The 21872-nt window shown below is 41.7% G+C and overlaps 1 protein-coding gene across 1 annotated transcript in view; it reads left to right on the top strand.

The window, feature by feature from the left end:
- lamc3 (laminin, gamma 3) overlaps positions 1-21872 on the top strand; it is a 96967-nt gene that overhangs the window by 66188 nt on the left and 8907 nt on the right. Inside the window, exons 11-18 of the mRNA XM_031317743.2 lie at positions 634-743; positions 3248-3475; positions 14940-15128; positions 15435-15680; positions 16852-17005; positions 17110-17252; positions 17416-17594; positions 20701-20881. Coding sequence (XP_031173603.1) covers positions 634-743; positions 3248-3475; positions 14940-15128; positions 15435-15680; positions 16852-17005; positions 17110-17252; positions 17416-17594; positions 20701-20881 — 1430 coding nt within the window. The remainder of the gene's footprint in view (positions 1-633; positions 744-3247; positions 3476-14939; positions 15129-15434; positions 15681-16851; positions 17006-17109; positions 17253-17415; positions 17595-20700; positions 20882-21872) is intronic.

Raw genomic sequence — 21872 nt, forward strand, 5'->3', positions numbered from 1 at the left:
CTACTATGACTTATAGAACTTATTATATTAACTATAATACTTCTTAATGGTTAGGTGCCACATATTAGAAAATGTTACCTGTAATTGTGTTTCCTACACCTGTATGTGGGGATTTTCATGAATACGTTCCTTCATGCTGCTGCTCCTCGCCTTTGGGACCTTCACACAATACTGGGAGAAAATTGTGTAACACTATATCGCCTGTGTGGCGCTGACACTGCACCTTTCATCACAATGGAAAGAGTGCATGATTCCTGGAGTAAAACAGGCAGATGTCAGCTGTGCAGCCCGGTTTTGCAGAACATCCTTCAGCAGATGGCAAAGCTCAGTGATCAAGATCCTGAATATGTGTTTGAGTCAGCACATCTCCATTTTTCTACACACTTTGTGTCGGCTGGTAGTGTTGTAGATAGGCTACCATAAAAATTCTGTGCAATAAATTGCCCTAAAAAAACCACTACAGTTGTTGAAAAGTCAGCCAGACAAACAAATTTACACCGTTTAGGTTTTTGTACCTTAATAAAGGTAGATATAAATATAAATGTGATATTTTGGGTTTAATCACAGCTTGTTAGCATTTGAATGGGAAAAACAGACTGTAAATGATGTGTTTCGTGTCTCCTCATTTTTCAGGCTTCATGAAAATGAGATGAGATTTGAACCTCCACTGTCTGCCTTTAAGTTCCAACAACTACTTAACAACCTGACAACTCTCAGAATCAGCAACGCTGGAGGACAGAACTGTAAGAGTGTGTTTGTGTGTCGAATAACAGATTTAGTTTAGGCTCTATTTTGCTTTGCTACTTTGTCTTTTAACTTAACTACTGCATCATTTATATGTTGGACTGCACTTAAACATATCTAATGCATTGTTATTGACTTTTCCTATACCTTCGGAGCATGATTATGTATGTGAGAGCATTTAGGCATTATTGTAGAAGAATAAACATCATGTAATATAATTGCTGAATGCATGGCTATTTACAAATAATACCAGCAAAATGTATGGTGCCACAGAAGGATTCCAAAACACATTTTTATTAATTGAAAATATATTTTCATCACAAAGTAGCTACAGCTGCACCAAAGATAGTTGCTTTAACAATGTCACTGCTTGTATTTAGGGAATACTTCAACTGTTCCAAATCTGGCTCAGCAAAATTATAATAAAAATTATTCCCAGATGTTAGTAACTAGTTCTCGAAATCCTGCTATTATTTTTATCATGTCCTTCCTCCCTCTCTATCTGATAGTCTGTATTGCAAAGTACAGGCAGGATTTGAGAGGCATTACGTTGGATTAGAGCACCAAGAAGACAGAACAGCTGGCCAAAATCACCAGCTCCCTCACACCATTTTAATTAGTTGCTCAGTGGAGGCGTTGTGACACACATTCTTGTGTAGTTCCACGTGCATTTTTTGCACATGCAAAAAGCCCGGCACAGAAGTTTGTGCACACAGAAGCCCAGTCATGCATATTCTATCAAACTGTTTCCTGTAACCACCCACCCACATGAACGTGCAAACAAAGTCAAGCACACAGTTTACACTGCATCTATTGCACATCACAGGGGAAAAACTCTGTTAATGATTTGTGTTAGGTCTCAAACACATTCTCAAACTGTGTTAGAAGTGCTTTATCGCTGCCGGCTGCGCAGCTTACTTTAATTTTAAAATCCCATAAAGCTGTCCTCTCATCTTTCTCCTCTCACATTCTCCTTTATTCTTAAAAATGTCTCTCTGCACCACAGATAGTCTCTTCTAACAGAACAGTATTATTTTAATGAGAGTATTGTCTTTAGAAAGGCAGGCTTTGACAGCAGTCACAGGAAAGGCCTTTCATTTTCCTCGCCCGAAAAAATGAGTTTTGAACAGCGAGCATAGCCTTAAAGGAAGTTTATGATAAATCGATGGCTTAATGTACAGCTACCTAAAGAGACCGAAACTGTCATAGTGCACAGGGCTGCAGTGAGCCATTTAAGATTCAAGGGAATTACAATCTTGACTTGTCTGACAAGGTTTCTTGTAGAAAGGATTGATGGAGAGAATTGGCACAGTATAACTTAAAATGAAATGTTTGTAAATAACTGAAATATAGGGTTCCGTGTCTGAATATTTTTTAATTGCACATTTTTCCCCTGTTGAATGAGCTAATAGAATTCAGGAGGTAGAGGAGAGTAAAGGGTAGAGGCTAAGGCGAGTCATGGAGAGGACAGGTTTGCCTACTGATTATCCCTCAGAGGTGCAAATGAACTGGGTTTCAAAGATGAAATGGCTGGATCATGACTTTTTAGAAGTCAATGTCCATCCTCTCCTCAGGTTCTTCCACTCAGATTTCCCTCATTATGCAGCCACCTATTCACACATGGTTTGTTTCTTATCTGACAAAGCTACATAGGCATACATGCACTGCATATTTCATCCATCCATCTATCTTGTGTTTTCTTCAGTGAGAGCAGAAACAGTATTGGACCAGGAACAAAAGTAATTTTGTGTTCTGCGGCTGTGGTTTGGAGAGTATAGGGTGAAAAGGATTCAGTTCAGGATGGCCTGCCCCCATCACTATTCATGAAAGGAGAGAGGGATCTTGAAACCCCACAGGAACTGCACGTCTGACATACCTCCACCGCATCTCCTGTCTCCTTTTCTTATTGTCTTGCTCTGCTGCAGTGATTTATTCATTTGCTATATCAAAGATTCCCTGGGTGATGAGTGTACGTGCGTGGGCGCATGCGTGCACACGTGTGTGTGCAAGTGAGCATTAAGTGTGGCATTTACGGTCGTGTGGGTGGATGAATCTGTTATTGTGTGTGTGTGTGTGTGTGTGTGTGTGTGTGTGTGTGTGTGTGCGTGTGTGTGTGTGTGCGCGTGCGCGTGCGTGTGCGTGTGCGTGTGTGTGTGTGTGTGTGTGTGTGTGTGTTGGTGGGTGTGTAGGTGTGTGTCAGAATGTAAACTGTAAACACAGGCCAGAACCTGTAATGAGACAGGGAGGAAGGGACAACACAACACTGCAACAAATGCTAATGACCTAAAGCTTAAAGAGATACAGAGACCAACACACACACACACACACACACACACACACACACCCACACACACTACACATACCCATAATTCCAGAGAAAAGCAGGTGCCCCAACACTTCAGCAGGCCTCTGAGGCAACAATTATCATTTTACTACTGTCCTTTGTAAGCATCACTTTTATAACAAAGCGCTCTTCCTGTCTTTTCTCTTCCTTCCTCTCCAGACACATCACAGCTCGCAGGGGTAACCCTGACCTCAGCCTTCATCTCTTCTGGTCCAGCCAATCCTCCTGCCCCATGGGTGGAATCTTGTTCCTGTCCCCCGGGCTTTGCAGGCCAGTTTTGTGAGCAGTGCGCCCCAGGATTCACCCGGGAAGACCCCAGCAGAGGGTCTCTCTCAACATGTGTGCCATGCAACTGCCACCAGCATGGAACCTGTCATCCAGAGACAGGTAATAAGTGAAACATTTACAGCATATTTGGTATGTACACAACTGTATTGAAATGATAAATATGTAAGCATGATGACTTTGGTGCCACCGCACTGACAACCAATCGACTATTGATCCATTTCAGTGATACCTGCACATGTGGAAAAGTCTGAAAAAGCCTGAACTGAAAGTGAATTCATAAATCAAGTGCAGAACATTTAATATTTAAAGGAGAACTCCACCAGTGTTACATGCCAAAGTCAATTTACCAGGAGCGCTCCACAGCCCGTGAAAACAGCTGTACAATGTCTTCTATGGCTTTGGAGGAGGTTTAAGAAAATAACTCAAGTAATATTACTTAAGTATATCAACTTGAGGTTGAGACTACAAATACTTTGTGAAAAGTTAAGTTTGAAAGCTGTGCTGTGTCCAAAATCACTCCTTATTAATTATACAGTGCCCTACATTTACTGTCCGCCATTGTATACGAGTATCGGAATTCTGAGAGTGGATAATATAGTGCTCTCAGAAATTCTACAATGGAAGAAAGAAGCAGTGTCCATGGCATGTAGACTGCTTTCTGAATGATCCCACAATGCAATGCTCTGCATTTTATTGATGCAAAAAAACTAACGACTCCACACATAAATATGGGAATATAACCGATTTCTGCCATCCGTCCCATATGACGTGAATGTGGCATAATGTTTCTATTAAGTCGCCTTATGGGAAGTGTAGGATCTGCCGTATTTTGGAACTTGATCAATCTGCTGCATTAGGAGGAAAATAGGGGAGGGTCATGTCTTTTTATTCTTTGTTGATGGGAGGGTCATCCAATTGTTTTTAGTCTAGGGAGGGGGGGGGGGTCACCCAACTTTTGTATTCATGAGAAGAGCAAAATTTCAAAGTGGCTTGTTTGGTGCATATTTATCCATGTAGCTCTCTCAGTCTCGGTCACTATCGCTAGCAGATGGGTCCCTCCCTGTTTAGACAGCCAGACAATTTGAGCTGTAGCTTTAGAGACTGTGGGATTTCCCAAACTGAATAAATCCCGCTCGCACATATAAACACAAAACTGCTTTGCTAGCTCCATCGTGTTGTAACTAAGACATCTGCTGAAAAAATAATTTTATTCATTAGCATGATTGCCGTACTGTTTAGTTCAAAAACATCCAAAACACCGTACGAAAACGTAGCGGACCACACGCAAGCTTTTATTTTGAAAAGTCGAAGCTCGCGGACTACACCAGACAGGAGGGCAAGAGACGTGAGGTCTCCAGGCTGCAGCCATACCTGACTCAAATATCCTTTCGGTCCTGGTAATATTATATATATATATATATATATATATATATATATATATATATATATATATATATATATATATATATATATATATATAAACGACAGCCTTTTCAATGCATTTGAGAAGGAAGGAGTGGTAGCATGCAAGCTCCCAAATTGACGCTCGTCTGAGAAATGGAGTTTTGGATAATGTTCAGCTTCGGCAAGCTTACCTATGCTAAAATATACAATGAATGAGGAAGCCTAGTGACGAGTCCATAGCAACCAGTGTTGAATTTGTTATGTCCCAGTGTGCTTTGCTGAATGGTCTCAGTGTTTTATATTTTTATTTCATGTGAATACTAGTTTACTAGATGAGTAACTTAGTATTTGAAGTAATGCAGTAATGCAGGAAGTGTGCATTTAGTTTCCATGCTTATTGTGTTTCCACAACAATGTTAGTGAGTAAATCTACTGAAATGGCCACCACACCATAACAGAGGAGTGTGATGCGTCAGATAAGAATGCAGAGGTTTAGACACGTAAGTCATGGCTGTACAAAATCAATGGGTATCTGTATATCTTTGCCAAGGGCAAACCAGTATAGAAGGCATCAATAAATTGTTGGGGAGGGTCATCCTTTTTTTCCATATCATTAGGGTCATCCAAAATGTTTTGCTGGTGAAGGGAGGGTCAGGTCTTTTTTGATTAAAGATCCCAAAACTCCTCCAGTGGCCCCTGAAATGAATAACGAACAGTCCCTAACCATAATCTTCCAGTCACTCAGCTTCAGTAAAGTGATTTAAAAACCCCAAATGTCAAGTGGGTGATCAAAACTATTATCACAACTAGTACTGTCCATGGTAACACGCTCTGTTCAATGTTAAATAGAACAGCATGTTGGTGTATTATTATACAACATTAAACTGATCCAAGTTAGGCAACGAAGCCCTTCTTCCGAAGCATTCCGTCAGCGTTTCATGAGATGAGGGATCATCAGAGGTTGTTGAGACAATATTTTCTGTCACTGTGCCTCTGAGAGAGCAGAGGGAACAGAAAGAGATGCATGCTGTTCAACTGAAGCATTTTTCTGTGTCTTCTCAGAGCTGACATTCAGTAATCATCGCTTCAAGAGAATGTAACTCAGTCATCCCTCAGGTGTATTGGCAAACTATCACTCAAACTAAGAACTGGATGGCTGTGCTAATACAGCAATACCCTCATTTTACACAACTAATCTTTATAATAAAAGCTAAACTAGGAGTGTGAATTTAACACACCTGGCATTTTTATGGGATATAATAACAGCAGCTGCAGTTTTCTTTCAGATTCATATCCTAAACGCAACGTCCCATAAATGACAGAAGTAATACAGCAGCTGTTGGGTGTGTAAACAAGTCAACCAATACGCAGTTATTTATGTCCATGTGTCTGTGAGTGTTTACTATATGCACTCTCTTTCTTTTCCACACTATCTCACTCTCACAGCTTTAAAGTCTCTCCATCTCACCAAGAACAGACAACTTTCCCATCCAAGGTCCCACCCTCCATCTTTTATCTTTCCTCAATCTCTCTCTTCCTTTCTATCTCTCCCTCCTACCCTCAGACTTAAAGTATCAGAGATCTGACCTAGTTAGGAGATGCCTGAAGCTTTGGCTGTGAGTTTGTGTTATGTTTGTGACTGCGCGTGTGTCTGTCTGTGTGTGTGTGTGTGTGTGTGTGTGTGTGCGCGTCTGAGTTCTGGAAGCAAGTCTGGTATCACTGCCTGCCTGCCTCCCTCCTAATTAGGCTTGTTACCCGCCCCTTGGCTAATGATGTCTAATTTGCTTGCAGATTTCCTGTGTCTCTTATGTCTCTTCTCAATCTGGATCTCTCTCTCTCTCTCTCTCTCTCTCTCTCTCTCTCTCTCTCTCTCTCTCTCACGCAGACACACATGTTCTCTCTGCCTTTTCTTGTTCCCCAGACTCCCTAGTCAGCCTCTTGCTGACTTCTTTCTTCCTCTCAGCTAGGATTGCACCTGCTCTCGCCAGTCACCTTGACTTTGTTTTTAGCGTCCTCGACTCCCTTCTGTCAAGTTTCCACTCCCTGTAAATTTCCCTGTATATTTTCCCATCTTTTATAGATATATTTCCTTTGTATTAATATAGTATCCAACATTCAGATCGTTCATACGCTGTAACATTTGTAGGTGCTTTAATTTAGAACAGGACGTAGTGCCAACAATAACTTCAACTTGAATCAGAGAGCAGATGTGAGAAAAAAAAGTTGTGCAATTAAAACTGAAAGGTTTTTGTTTTGTTTTTCTTTGAAAACATTCAGAAGATAGGAGAGACAAGACAGGAGAGAGTTTTTAGGGCGGTCTGAACACAAATGTGCTTGTGTTGTTGGAGGGAAAACCTCCATTGTTTATTAATGAACCTGTTTAGCATAAAAGCAGGTTTGGTTTAAACTCAGCAGGTTGAGTTTAGCAGCGTTTAGAGTTCACACCTAACAAGTACCCACAGACTGTAAGGATTATTTATACACACATATGCTCTTTAAAATATTTACAACGCACATGTGCCATGCAAATGATGAATTGAGTGTTTGAATATAGATAACGATGTGTCCTCTGAGTCATGGATCAAAATCCTCAGTATGTTGTGTCCTTTGGCATGACGCTCTTGGGTTGAGGAAAGGAAGCCAGTTAAAATTAGCCTGTCTTTTTCCAATAGATGATGATGGCATGTCATCTTCTGACAGCCGGTTGGCTTGTCTTTAATTCTTTTTTACATTTTATATAAGGGAGCAAACAAACAGCAGACGCTCTCCATAAATCTGTAAGTTCAGGTCAAGGGGAACTATCAAAGTAAGTTGATTAGAGAGACCGTGTTCATCATTTGTCACCAGGAGGGCGGACCAACCTGCTGTTTCTCCTATCAGAATCTTAATTGCTGTATAATTACCTAACGACTTGTATCATCATGCAGGGTGTGCCCACAGACAGAATTGGGATGGAGTTTATTCACTGGCTGCCGAGGGAAGCTGCAGCCAATGTTGCTTCATAATCATGATTTATTAACAGTCTCTGAGTCGTGTCGGTTCTATTTGCTGTAGCGCAACACAACAGATTGGAAATGTTAATATTTGTGGTAGAACGAGCAAATTGCGATTTCTGTAAAGCACTTGTGCTGCGGGTCTGATGAAGTCAAATATATGTCCTTCAGATACAAAAAAAAATGTGTGTGCAGTGCATGTGTTTCCACAGTTTTGGACATTTATTTTGGACTTTCATTTTGGTGTATCACTGGCCTGGACATGCATTTATACAGTATGTATACAGTATACAGTATGTATATGTATTTATACAGTGTTAATTGCATACACACCATCCATACAATTAGGCAGAGGCCATGATTTGTAAGCTTGAGTGAGAGTGTTGAGGAAGGAGAGATGATTGTTATGCATAGGTTAAATGGAGACGCTCAATTTTCTCGGCAGCCCACACTGTAGGAGAGCGCTCATTAATCACCTAAACAAATGAAACACATGATGCTCCTGACACTGTAGTCTCTGTTGGGTATTGAGCATGAGGGTGCTGTATTAGAGCTCCTCTGTTCGCCCTGCTACCTAATAGACCTGTTAGTCCTCCATAGTGAACCACACTTACATCTCCGAAGAAAAATGTCATCTGAAGATGTTTTCTGCCTGAAGAAAAAAGACTAATATGAGTCTAAAATGTATGTATAGGGCAAAGTCATGTTACTAGTCACGAGGAGAACTGCTAATCTGTGAAAATAGTTGTACAATGCCTTTTGTGGATCTAAAGGCAGTTTTTTAAAGTCTGAGACATTTACTCAGACTCGAGAGGGGACTGCACATTTTTAGCAGAAGGTCTGTGTTACAAACCTGGGGCACGGAGTTTAAAAGATGTGGGTTTTTACCAAGCTTGAAGGGTCTGATGTAAAGATGCTATCTAGTTGCATAAAGGTAAGTGTAAGTGTTTTTGGGGCTAAAAGTCAGGATGTCTCGGCCTCTGCTGCTTTATATTTGAAAATATACCGTCCAGTTTGTTAAATACTGCCACGATAGCAGTTTAACATAAAGTTCCACATCAGCGGCAGCCATCTTGGTTGTTTTCAAAGATCCATCTGCCAGAGCAAATAAAACATGAGCTCGAAGATCCAGCTGGTTCCCAGGCAACTAAACCAAGGCTATAATTTGATTAATTTCCTCTTCTCCTTATGAATGACACATTATTAATGAGAAATCACATATTAATTAGGCAAAAAGCGTACAGAACTGGCAGACGGCCTGCGGAGTGAGTGCCAACCCGGCCCAGGCACGCTTCGCAGCTGGGGTGAAGATCGGACAACAGGATGTAGCTGGTTCGGCAGCCGATACAAAGGCGAACACTGCTACAGTAGATTTAAAAGTCTTCAAACTGCTCGTCTTGATGCTGGACAAAAAAATGGGAGCAGATCTCAGGTCTCGCAGCTATTATATACAGTGACTGTGAACATAAAAGAGGCCCGTGCAGGGCACAAGGGCGTGAAAGAAATCTTCATGACTGTGCATGCGCAAGGGATAAACGCAATAGCAACAGCTCTTAGAGAGCGGAGCCTTTGCGAAAATCACACCTTTTGTGTGACTTTTTGCATCCGTACATCCACGCTGTGCATCCACAGACACACTGCTCTGGGATAATTTGCCCAATGCATAGACTTCAAGTTAAGACGCATGTTTTATAGTTAGCTACAGTCTGCCAACCCCAATTACCTGAATGCAGCATGTGCATCTGCTCTGCAAACCCCAGAATAAACAAGGCCTTTCTGTCCCTTGTTCTGTTTCATAACAGCATATGCTTGTTTCTCACTATGACATTTGTGCGGGGCCAACATTTTTGAATATGCACAGTGGTTTTGCATAGCTAAATGTCATGTCCACTGCAGTCTAGTGGAGGAGGATGGGGAAGCTTTTTTTGTTTGTTCTTGGTCTGAGAAGGGGAATGGACCACCAGGGGCTCCTGCAGTGAAAAACATTGAAGTGGTCCTTATAAAGGCTATCACCTAGAGTACCCGTCTCATTGCATCAATTAGGGTACAGATAAAGAAATTACCAAACATGCTGCTCATTGCATATTTGAATGCTAGGTCAGAATGGAGGATACTGTGAGTCAGTGTTTACCAACAAAGGTCTGCTTTAGAAAGAGACAGAGTAAGCCAGGGCGTGCATTTCCCGAAAGCCTGCTTAAATGCCAGCTTCCGCTCTCTAAGGTCATTATTTAGAAAAATCTATGGGAGAAAGTTGAGGCAGACAAACTGATAGAGTGAAGCCGGCTGTAGCACTGGCTTATTCTGCCCCCTAATCTCTCTGGTGGGCTGCGTTAGTTGCAGGCTAAGCCCTGAGATGCCTGGCCAGTATCAACGTGATGGGATATGAGGAGCGACAGGATGGGGAAAAGGAAGTGAGAAATAGAAAAAAAAGACTGATGTAGTCAGTTTAAATGAATCTTACCGTGTAATTTCTCCTGCTGATCCTATTCAGCACGCTTTACTTATCTCTTCACAACCAGCGTATTTATTTTACACCAAAATAAACAGAAAGATAAACAATGTGCACACTCTGTCTGCCTGCCTTGGTTTCCAGTCACACTGTCAGAGATTGCTGATTTGAAAAGGTTTCAACCTTTCCCTTGATGAAATTAGTTTAGACAAGGAAAAACAACCTGGTGCATCACCAAAATTAAGTTTATCCTGCCTAAAAACAGCAGATACGAAACAAAAACCTCTAGAAAAGAACAAAACTAGACACTGTATCTTACAGAGAAGCCACAAAAAAGCATAGAACTATTCCAACTTGTTGGGTCTGGTGATATAAAATGTAAAGGAATTCGAGAGATGTGATACAATTAAACGGACTCTCGCACAATTTAGTATTGTACTTCTTCAATGTCGGGGGATGTGCAAGGGTCTACAGCAGGGGTGTCAAACATACGGCCCGTGGACCAGAACTGGCCCACCAAAGTGTCCAATCCGGCCCACTGGATGACTTTGCAAAGTGTGAAAATTGCAGAGAAGTGATTCATTACAATTCAAAATGTACCACTTTAATCTCAGTGAATATCCCGAGTTTTTTCTCGGAATGTTACCTCTCTCCCGCGTCCTTAATATAATATTTTTTATTATTATAATTTGTTTTCCTACTATGGCCTTAGAACACTGTCGTAGCAGAAGTGACTTGCCTTTGCCAACATCAAGCTGACAAGAAACTCTGCGGCAGATAAAGTTTCTGATCTTTCTGGAGTAGTTTACTGGTCTGGCCCACTGGAGATCAAATTACGGGTGTGTGGCCCATGAACTAAAATGAGTTTGACACCCCTGGTCTACAGCCATGCTTGCAGCTTGAGGCTGTGCTTAGGGACCTGCTAAACATGCTGATGTTTAGCACGTATAATGTTTATCATGTTCACCCTCTTAGTTTAGCGTGTTAATATGCTAACATTTGTAAATCCGAGGCTGACTGGATTGTCATTCAGAAGGCCAGAGAAAGTATTGTGGTTAAATCAGCTGAACAAAAGTAGAAGAAATTCAAACATCGACATTTGATCAGAGTTAAATACACAGTAAATTGGGTATCCAGCTCCTCTTTAACAACTAGCTAACCCAGAGCAAGACAACATGAGCTATAACCACTGCTGTTAGAGTCCCCATGCCTGATACCCCCGGGCCTTGGACATAACAATTTGGCAGACAGCCTCTATACACAAGACAGGAATTGATGCATTTATTTTCCACAGTCACAGTATGACAAAACATATATCCCCAGTCATCCGTATTGTGCACATTATGTATGGGGATGGACAGAATATACAACCTCTCCTCCTTTCCTTCAACGTCCTCTCTCCTCTGCAGCAGTCCACCCATTCAGATCCCACTGACGAGCCACATTTGCAGCAGCAGGCGCTGGCAGCATATCTGTGTTAAATTAGAGAGCAACATCACCATCAAACAGTCCCTCAGCATATATACCCCAACTTTTATCCACAAGGCCTCAGAGCTGCAGACAAAATTGTCTCTCTCTTTCTGTTTTGTTTCCGTCTCTCCTTCATTAAATCAGGGAGTCCACATGCATTAGTAAATACATTTCCCTGGCCCAAAGCTTTTTAATGTTCCACTGGGCTAAGTAGACAAGCCTCCTGGAAAATATGGAGGTCTTGAAAAGCTCATGTCTTTGACATCACTTCCATGTTGGGCTTATGTACAGTAAAGCAGAAAAGAACGTAGGTTCTATTTTAGACCGATTTTGCTGAATTTATTTCATAATCACTTGAAAGGCATTTGTCGCTGTGGAGCAAAAGCAAAAAGTAGCCTAAACAGTCACAGAACTCATGCGACTTGGTTCACTTGTATTTCTGGGCTCACGCATCACCAAAGACCCCACACATTGCCCTTGTTCTTCAGAGAGACCTCCCAAGATGGTGCTGAATGACATGGCAATGATCTTCAAAAACTCAATTTGGTCAGTAAATAAATGAGATTTTGAGGGCAAGAATGTAATAACAGGAGAGGGGTGCGCCATTGTCTTTTTTCCTAAACAAAAACATACTTATTTCAAATCCATTTCTCTTCGGATTTTCTTTCCCACTTTTCTATCTCCATCTGGAGTTCAAGCTATTACAAGCTACTGCAAACAATGACAACCACTATCTTCGGAAGAGCTACTACTCGCACTTTGTTTGAGAGGAACAATGAATGACGCACAAGTATAAACACACTCAACAAGGGAAATGTGGAAAAAGGTTGATGGCAAAGCTGCCAGTCTTTCATCTCTTCTGTAGTGTCTGACGGTGCCCCGGCAGCTATAATACAGTGATGTATTCCAATGTATTCCTATTTTCCACAAGTGGCTTCCTTAATTAAGTGCATTAGTCCTGTGTGTGTGTGTGTGTGTGTGTGTGTGTGTGTGTGTGTGTGTGTGTGTGTGTATGTCTGTTGAGAGTACAATGAGGAGTAGAGTGGAGGGATGAGGTACAGGTAGAATGGAACTCTTTGGAGAGTAATGTGTGTGTGATGGAGGGCTCCTCTTTAAAAAAAAACAACTCCAGACTGCTTGTTTCCCATACAGAAATATTGTTTTGCCATCGCAGAACAGACAGACAGAGTTCAGGCGGAGAGCGGAGCTGAAGTGCAGTGCTCCATAGCTGAAAGGAGAGGAGTACGAGAGGGCGAGAGCAGAATAGCGGAATTGTGTGGATTTGTCAAAGGATACAAAGTGTGCAGCTCCACGAGGAGCTTTACTGAAATCCCAAATCATTTCGGTCATTGATTCATTGATAAAAATGATTATGCGGGGATGTTGTAAAGTAATGATGATTAGCGTGTCGATGAGGAATATCACATGAAGAGCGAGCCTGCCATTCAGCGACAGTTTGTGATGCATGCCGTTAGCTTTTCCGAGGAGCCGATGGCATGATAATAGTGTCGAGGAGACCCTCTGTGGCTCTACTGCCTCATATCACGCTCAGTCATCTTCACACTCAGTAAAGTCAGCACATTTCTGCTGCCATTAAATTTACTATGGTTCATTGGGGATTGACACTGAACACTATCAGTGTCATTGTAATGCCTTGTGAAATTCACAAAAGATTCACTTCTTAATGCTAGGAACAATCATTATTACTAAATACTCTGTTTAAATGACATCGGAAGTCGTGTATTATTCGTGTATACCCAGAAGTCTACACTTCACCGGACAACGGGATAATTGTTCCCCCAAATGGCAGTGTGATCAATTTAGCTGTTTTTCTATCTCATATACTTGACTTACAGGTCTAAAGTTAAACAGGGATTTATTTAGTGATGGCAGACATTGGTTGCAGTGACCCCATAACTAGAGGCCAGAATTTCTTTACTCCAACATTCAGTGGTGTGAAACAGCAAAGAGCTCCTCACTGAATCACACCGTAGGCTATGAGGGAGGGATGGGAAATTTTAATGAGGACTCTGTAAAACCGCAATGCCAGCGGATTATTTGCTATGCATCGAGATGTTATTGGTGTTCTCTAGAAGATCAGCACAATAATTATTGTCAACCCATGCTGAATTCATTTGAGAAACTTTGAAATTTTAAAAATGATTCAAATTATTGTAAGCTCTGATATGCAGACGCCCAGTGAATACTAAAAGCCTAACACCATGCAGTGCAGCAGGAATGCTAAGTATTTTCTTGCAGCAACAAAAAAAAATGGTTACATTTTAAACTGCAAAGATGTGGATTAAAATGTAATGAATGTCTGCGCATTGTGATCTTATGATAAATTAAACTCTGTAAGCATCTTAGAAGTAGCTTTTTTCTTTGTGGTTTTACACTTATTACTTTGGGGTCCTCTGTAATCTTTAGTCAGTCAGTTATTAAATTAGAATGCCACATTGTATTATGTGAAATTTCCATTTCCAGAAGTGGCTGTTGCACAAATTCAGGATTTTGAGGGTGTATGTGGGTCCTATCATTTTAGTCTGTGACGTTAGAACAGCAGGAGACTGGGTTGTTTTACTCTGAATCCTTTAGCTATTTCAGAGTAATACAGTCCGTTGAGACATGTATGTCAGTTTCTTCACTACTGTGGATATTTTCTCTGGTTATTATATTATATCATTCAGCTCTGCCTGCAGATTACTGGATTTGAAAAATGCCATAATGATGGCTGAAAATCTGCTCAATAAACTGAGGAGAAGTAACCAAAGATTTGGTGTATATACTGTACGTGTATATCGACATGTGTTGCACATGAACAAATCCTTGAACGTGATTTCAAGCTGTGAGATGTTTTTGTATGGCTTTCGAAACAATAGTTTGTTTTTAAGGACATCATATAATTGGTAATCTCTCCCACTTGGTGGGGGAATTGCCTTACTTCTTGAAGGTCTTTCGGACTGAATTTGGCTCTTATATTTCCCAAAGCAATTATAGTCAGGGTGAAATTAGTTGTCTTCCGCTCTCCATGGTGGGCTGTGGGGAATGTTTTTCTACCAGATTGGGCTGTGGAGTGGAGTGTTTGTATGGACTGGACTGCAGTTATGATCAGAGACACAGCGCACTCTGCTGACGATGAAGAAAACATCACCCTCTGTCTATTTGTTGTCGAACCCAAAGTGTGCAAAAACAACCTACGTCTCTGTAGTAGGAGTGTGTAAATGTCACACTCCTCTTTCTGTTTCAGGTGTGTGTGAGTGTTCAGACTTCACCACTGGGATCACCTGTGAGCACTGCCTGGATGGCTACTATGGCAACGCTTTGATTGGCACCCGTGGTGATTGTCAGCCATGCCCTTGCCCGGACCGTACCAGCTGTGCAGAAATTGTGGAGACGGGACAGGTGGTCTGTACCAACTGCCCTACACGACAGACGGGTGAGATGAACCAACAATAATGTAAAATATTTATTTCTGGCACCACACAGTTAATAATGGGCTTTATGTCAAGAACAAAATGAGGAGAACATTTCCGCCACACAGCTTGATACTGAAAAGAAAGAAAAGCTCATCTGCAGGGACTGCCATTCGACAATGCCACCTGTGATTCAAGTACATCTGATATGAGTTTTTAAATGTAATTATAACAGAGTCAAGAGGTGACATGGGGATGACCTCCAACAGTGTTCTAGCTCAGTCATCCTCTTATTCCTCCCCACTACTTTCACCTTTGTCCCCGTGTAGGGGTGCGCTGTCAGATGTGTGAAGATGGTTACTATGGTGACCCCCTGGGACAATCTGGGGTAGCTCGACCGTGTGTGAGATGCGACTGCAATGGCAACGTGGACTTCAACGCGTTGGGAATATGTGACCACATCACTGGGCGATGTTTGAAATGCCTGAGACACACAGAGGGCGAGCACTGCCAACGCTGCCAGCGGGGTTTCTACGGCGATGCCCTGAACCAGACAGCAGGCCAGAAGTGCAAGCGTGAGTAACTGAGAAGGGAGTGCGATGGAACATTTCTCAATTAATTCATTATTTGTTGAGAGAGATGGAGAAAGAGAGATATTGTATTCCTGTAAGACTATGTCCCCATCCACTCAACAAATGTGCTTACTTCACCTGCATGTTTGACATTCACTGTCTGAATGATGTATGTGCAAAGTTTGACACTAGAAGGCTGTTTACACATTCATCTGCTAAAGGGGAAGTTTATCTGCGCTCACTTTAAGTCTGACATTAAACGTGTTCATGAAGCATGACAATGTGACATTACAATTAGTTTGGAAGCCAATCACGGTCCAATGTGCAACTTACAAGTGTGATGTGGAAGCTTGAAGCCACCAGTGCACTTACCCAGACCCGGAGTATGGACAATGTTTGCATATTCATACATCACGATTTTACAATGAGGGATAAGGAGTAGATGTCATTTTAAGAATTTTCAACATTGTAACTGAACTATTTTGGAGGGGAAAACAGTCTTTGTTATTCTTTTTTTTAATCTTAAAACATGTTTTGGGGGGATCTTTACAAATCCTTGAGTCCTCACTCAAGACACGTATGACATGCCATCAGTATGCCTTTTAGGATTCAGACTGTTCACTTCACCACAGAATTGGTAGAGTCAAGTAATAGTCAAATAGACAAATTCCATTAAAGACTACATGGCCTTGGTGCTTTTTAAGGAATGCAGAAAGTGATGCATTGAAATGGATTTGACTAATCAATTCAGGAGTTTGAATCCTTGAATCATGAAAGGCAAAATCTGAAAGGGGGGTGGACAAATGGTGAGTCAAAAAGATTCCTTTAACAAAGGGGTTGGAGAATCTTTGGTATGGGAGAATTTCAAAAAGGTCTAATTGAATGAAACATTGAAATAAAGCTACAACAGTAGCAACAATAACAATAATAGCTGTCATGTGTTCATCCTCTAATTTCCTTATAATAATTCAGTTCTACCTGGACGCCCAGGTTGAACTTTTTTTTACCAAACAATGTCAAAGAGAGCTCCACGAGTCTCCCTGGTGCTGTCTATCACTTTCTTCCATTTCTCCTTAAAGCACTCTGGAATCAAATCAATAAAAAGTCCACCATGCTGAGGTGATACATTGCCAAAATACCAGCAGTTAACAATGTAATCATTTGTTTCCTCTAGCGTGCAGCTGCAATCCTGGCGGAACCTCTGGCCATGTAAATGAATGCCACCCTCAGACAGGAAATTGTCAGTGCCTCGCTCAAGTGACTGGACGGGATTGCAGTTATTGTGAAGTAGGCTTCTTCAACCTCCAACCAGGGACAGGATGTGAGAGGTATAGAGATCACCTGTGAAATTCTAAGTGGATTTTTGGAATACACATATTAACAGAGCTTACAAACAGAATCTATTATTAAGACATTTTCCTGCCTTCCTTAGGTGCAAGTGTAACCCGATTGGCTCATCGTCCATCGTGTGTCATCCAATCACAGGGCAGTGTGTGTGTCGTGCAGGAGTGGAGGGGAGACTGTGTGATTCTTGCCGCGTGGGCTTCTTTGGATTCTCGTCACGAGGTTGCAGAGGTACAGGACTTTACTTCAGGCAGCACAACTGCACTCTGTGCCATTCTCTAATCCTCTAATACATCTGCTAACACAGATCACACATGAAAGCAATTCTAACTCTACACATGTTCACCTCTGCTCCCCTGTCTTCTTGTGCTCCCATCCTGCTGTCCTCTCCCAGCCTGTAACTGTGACCCAATGGGCTCCATTTCCATGCAGTGTCACAGTAACGGTACCTGCCACTGTCGCCAGGGCTTCGTGGGTTATAAGTGTGACAAATGTGAGTTGAACTATTTCCACAACAGAGTCACACATCAGTGCGAGGAATGCCCAGTCTGCTATGGTCTTGTCAAGAAACAGGTGAGTTTATGGTTGTTTGTGATTCTTTCTGTGTGTTTGTGTGAGAACCACAAACCCTCCTCCGCAGCACTGCGGAGGAGGGTTTGGCTAGTCCACACAGCATTCCGGGATGGGAGAAAAACGTGCTCTGGTTTATTGGCATTTCAACAATCACAATCGTCATGGGCGGCGCTAAGCCCCGGGAAAAACCGCGGTGTCGTTGCAAAATAGCCTTTGGAAGGAACTTGTTTTGGTGGAACATGTACGTTTAAAGGTTGTTTTAGTCGTGCAACAGAAATCTCAGATTGGACAGATAGTCTAGCTAGCTGTCTGGATTTACCCTGCAGAGATCTGGGGAGCAGTTGACCATAGTACTCATTAATCCACCGGAGATTAAAATTCCAACACAAACAAAACGGAAGGTAACGGACATCAAGCTGAAAAGAGTGAAATCCGGCGGAATTTCCGGCGGCAACAGAGCAATCCCAAAAGTGGAACGTCGTGCATATAGACCATTCTGTGACTGACCACAGCAGCATTTCAAAAGTCTTTAGCATACAGCGACAGCCACCTTATCACCTAATCATATTCTAAGCTTATGGTTTATTTATTCAGTTTTTTCTAAATTTGATAAACATACAGCCTATAAAATGCCATGAACTGAAAAATGCCCATCACAAGTCTCCAGAGCCGAAGGTTCAAAACGATATTTAATTTACAATGATATGAAATTGGGGGAAAAGCAGCAAATCCTCCTATCAAAGAATGCAGAACAAGTGATTGTTTGGTGTGTTTTGATACATGGCTTTAAAGTTCAATCCATTGGCTAAATTGTCAATACATTTTCTGTTGATCAACTAAACAATTCATTCGTTTCAGCACTAATGTAAGTATGCCTTGAATGCAAAGACACAAGTAGCCACAACTATCAGATATATGCAATGTACATGTACAGTAATTAAACGTAAGAGGTGTACTGGGGGCGGGAAACGTACAGTATTTTATAAAATACTACATTCAAGTTAAAGGAGAATTCCGGTCAATTTCAACACGTAGCTCTGTTGTTTGGAAATTTGGAGTGCTGGCAGTAGCAAAAAAAAACGAAAACAATCGGTGCTGCCTACACTGTGTTATCCTCCTGCTAGCGTAGCACCCAACAGGTTTAAACAGGGCAAGGTTTAAACAGGGCAAGTTTTAAACGTGTTTTAAGCCTCTAAACATGCTCGAAATGTCATTACAATTGTTTACCCATGTGCAGTGATTCCTTCCGAGGGAACACAGCGAATCTGACTGCAGTAGATGTGACAGAAAGGCATACATAAAAGTTGTGTTAATCCAACCAGTGCACATACCTCTGTTTATTTCCTGTTTTCCGGTCAAGTCCACACTAGTCGATTGTCAAACTCATACAATCCAATATTTCAGTCAAATTTGCTGTGTTCCCTCGGAAGGAATCACTGCACATGGATAAGCACTTGTAATGACATTTCGAGCATGTTTAGAAGCTTAAAACACGTTTAAAACTTGCCCTGTTTAAGCCTGTTGGGTGCTAACGCTAGCAGGGGGACAACACGGTGTAGGCAACACCGATTGGTTTAGCTTTTCTCACTACTGACAGCACTCCAGATTTACAAACAACAGAGCTACGTGTTGAAATTCTCCTTTAAGTGTCAGTATTTCTACTACTCAAGTAAATGTACTTATGCCCCTGCTTGAATCCTTATTTGGATCATATTTCTCCATTATTCCTTTTCACATTTATTAATGTGTGTTTGCTGCACATATTATATAAACGTTTAGCACGCTGTCTTGGCTCTCACTATTATATTATGAGGTGCAATTTGTTCTTTAAATAGCACAGTCCCCCCACAGCACATCCTGCCTCTAGACCCTCATGACAGCCATATGGCTCCTTTGTAGTTGTAGATTGCAAGTAAACAGGGGATGTGCAGTGAAACAGAAAGAGACATTTGCCCTAATGATCTCCTGTGCAGCTTCTCGCTGTCCCTATAGATTTGTTGCAACCCACGTCTTTATGCTGAGGTGCTGCGTCCCTGGATTCACCTCCTGAAGCCAATCCAATACCACTGACGTGTTCTGTCTTTTCTCTTTACATATTCTTGTTCCAGCTAAAGTGGCTGTGTGTCCGGCTTGTACCTGTGTGAATGCATGCTGGGATCTCCACAGTGTTAGCAACTCAGTGAACATCCCAAGCCTTGTCTGCTCTGAACACTTGCAATTACTCCTCAGTCTCCCCTAGCTCTCCCTTTTCTGTCTCTCCCATCCTCTATCTTCCTGCTCACATTTTCTTCTGGCTTTACACACAGGAATGAGAAGACTAACAAGCGCAAAGACAGGAACGGTTGGAAAAGACAGAGAGGGGTGATCTGTGATCAAGAAAGATATGACAAAGACAGTAGATGACAGCATAAAAAGAATGGAATTAAAGAATGAAAAAGATACACGGTTATTGTTCAAAGGCAGATGAGCACAATATTAAAAGGCATATGTTGTACCTGGTGTTAAAATGGCTGATCTTAAACACGTTGGTTGCTAACTAAAACAATTAGCAAACACAGATATTTCTGCAACCAGAGAACATCCACTCAGCATTCCTAACCACATGCAAGTGCAACGCGCGCAACATCCCTCCTGGTGTGAAAAAGAGGTGTGACCACAGCAAGATCTACAGGCTTTTTTTATAGGTCCGGACCATTTCGCTTCCGAGTTCAACAAATTGGTGCCAATCACAGCACCTTTATTCAATTTTCAGACCTGGACTTCCATTCTCTAGTCTAATCCAGTTATCTCCTAAAATGCTTCTCTTTGGCCACATGCTATAGTAGTGTAAGTGGATGTGGATATGAAAACTGCATTCTGTCCTTATCCTGTTGTTTATATTCATTTATTCATTGCTTTCGTTGAAATACTTCATTTAGATGTCATGGTGTACCAAGAATCAAAGTCCTATCTCAATCGCTGTGTCTGAATAAATAAATACAGATCTGGTTGGATATATATTTTGTTGTGGTAGTTGTCCCAGCCCTGTGTTTTTTTTTTTTTTTTGTTCTTGCAAAATCTGTATTCTCATTGACACCGGGAGTGATAAATCTCTGTGCTATTACAGGCAGAAAAGCTGAGGACTGGCTTGCAGGATTTGGAGAAGCTGCTGGCTCCCTTTGATTGCCGTGATAGATTTGGGGAGCAGCGCCACCTGCTGAAGTATCACATGGCCAGGCTTTATGAGCATGAGCACCAAAGGGAGGATACTCTACCGAATGCGCTGGAGGATTTTCTTGCCTTCCAAGGTAACTGCAGCCAGAAGCCAAGATCATTCCACTTGGCCTGTCACTCCTTTTAATGTTTCCTATGTGGTCACACAAGAGACACTTGGCAGCATTTGCTTTGCGAAATGGGAAGCTTGCTTGTGTGCCATTGTAACTATTGTGTCACATTTTGGCTGTGAGATGATAACATGCCATATCAGTACATACAAGACCAGCAAGCACGGCTGAGAAATTTGACATGAAACCGCCCACGGCGTTGTGCAAACGAGCTGTTGCTCTGTGTGTGTCTCCTCAGTTTGACACTGTTACCGATACAACAAAGCGATTAAATCAGAAAGCAGGAAACAATACAAACCTCTCCCAATTACTTTAACACAATGCTGATGTATCCTCATTATCTTTGGAAGGGAAAGGGCTTACAGGCTCAGCTGCACAGGCCAAATGGAGACAAATCATAACAATATAGAACAAGATGCCGTGTGACCAACTTAATCCCTATTTATATGACAGGCGGTGCATCTCTAATCCCTTATTTATTATGATTATAGTTGCAATCATGATAACAGTTCAGTTGTCTAACAACCCCCCTCCCACCCACATACTTACACGCACATACACATAGAGTTACTAGCCAGGCTCTTTATGACACTGGGTGGCCCAATAATGATTTAATGAGTATGTGGGAGCGACAGGCTCACTGTGTGGGCACACAGAGGCCAAACAGACACACACTGGGACTCAAACACACACTTGTTATCTCTCATTTTATATGACACAAAGTCAAAGAGACAAGTAAAGTATGTCACAAAATGAAGTAACAAAACATCCAGAGAGATTGTATTAGACTACAAACACCACTGATTACAAAGTGAGAGTGACAAAAGTGTTAACATCTGGACAGAATTCCCTTTGGTTTAGGTTTTTCTGACTACAAGTACAGTAAACAGGAAGGACGAGAGTCTGATTTCACACAATAACTGAGAGAGATGTGTTAAAATATGCAGTTCTAGCA

The sequence above is a fragment of the Sander lucioperca genome, chromosome 14, assembly GCF_008315115.2.
Source record: "Sander lucioperca isolate FBNREF2018 chromosome 14, SLUC_FBN_1.2, whole genome shotgun sequence".
NCBI classification, from domain to species: Eukaryota; Metazoa; Chordata; class Actinopteri; order Perciformes; family Percidae; genus Sander; species Sander lucioperca.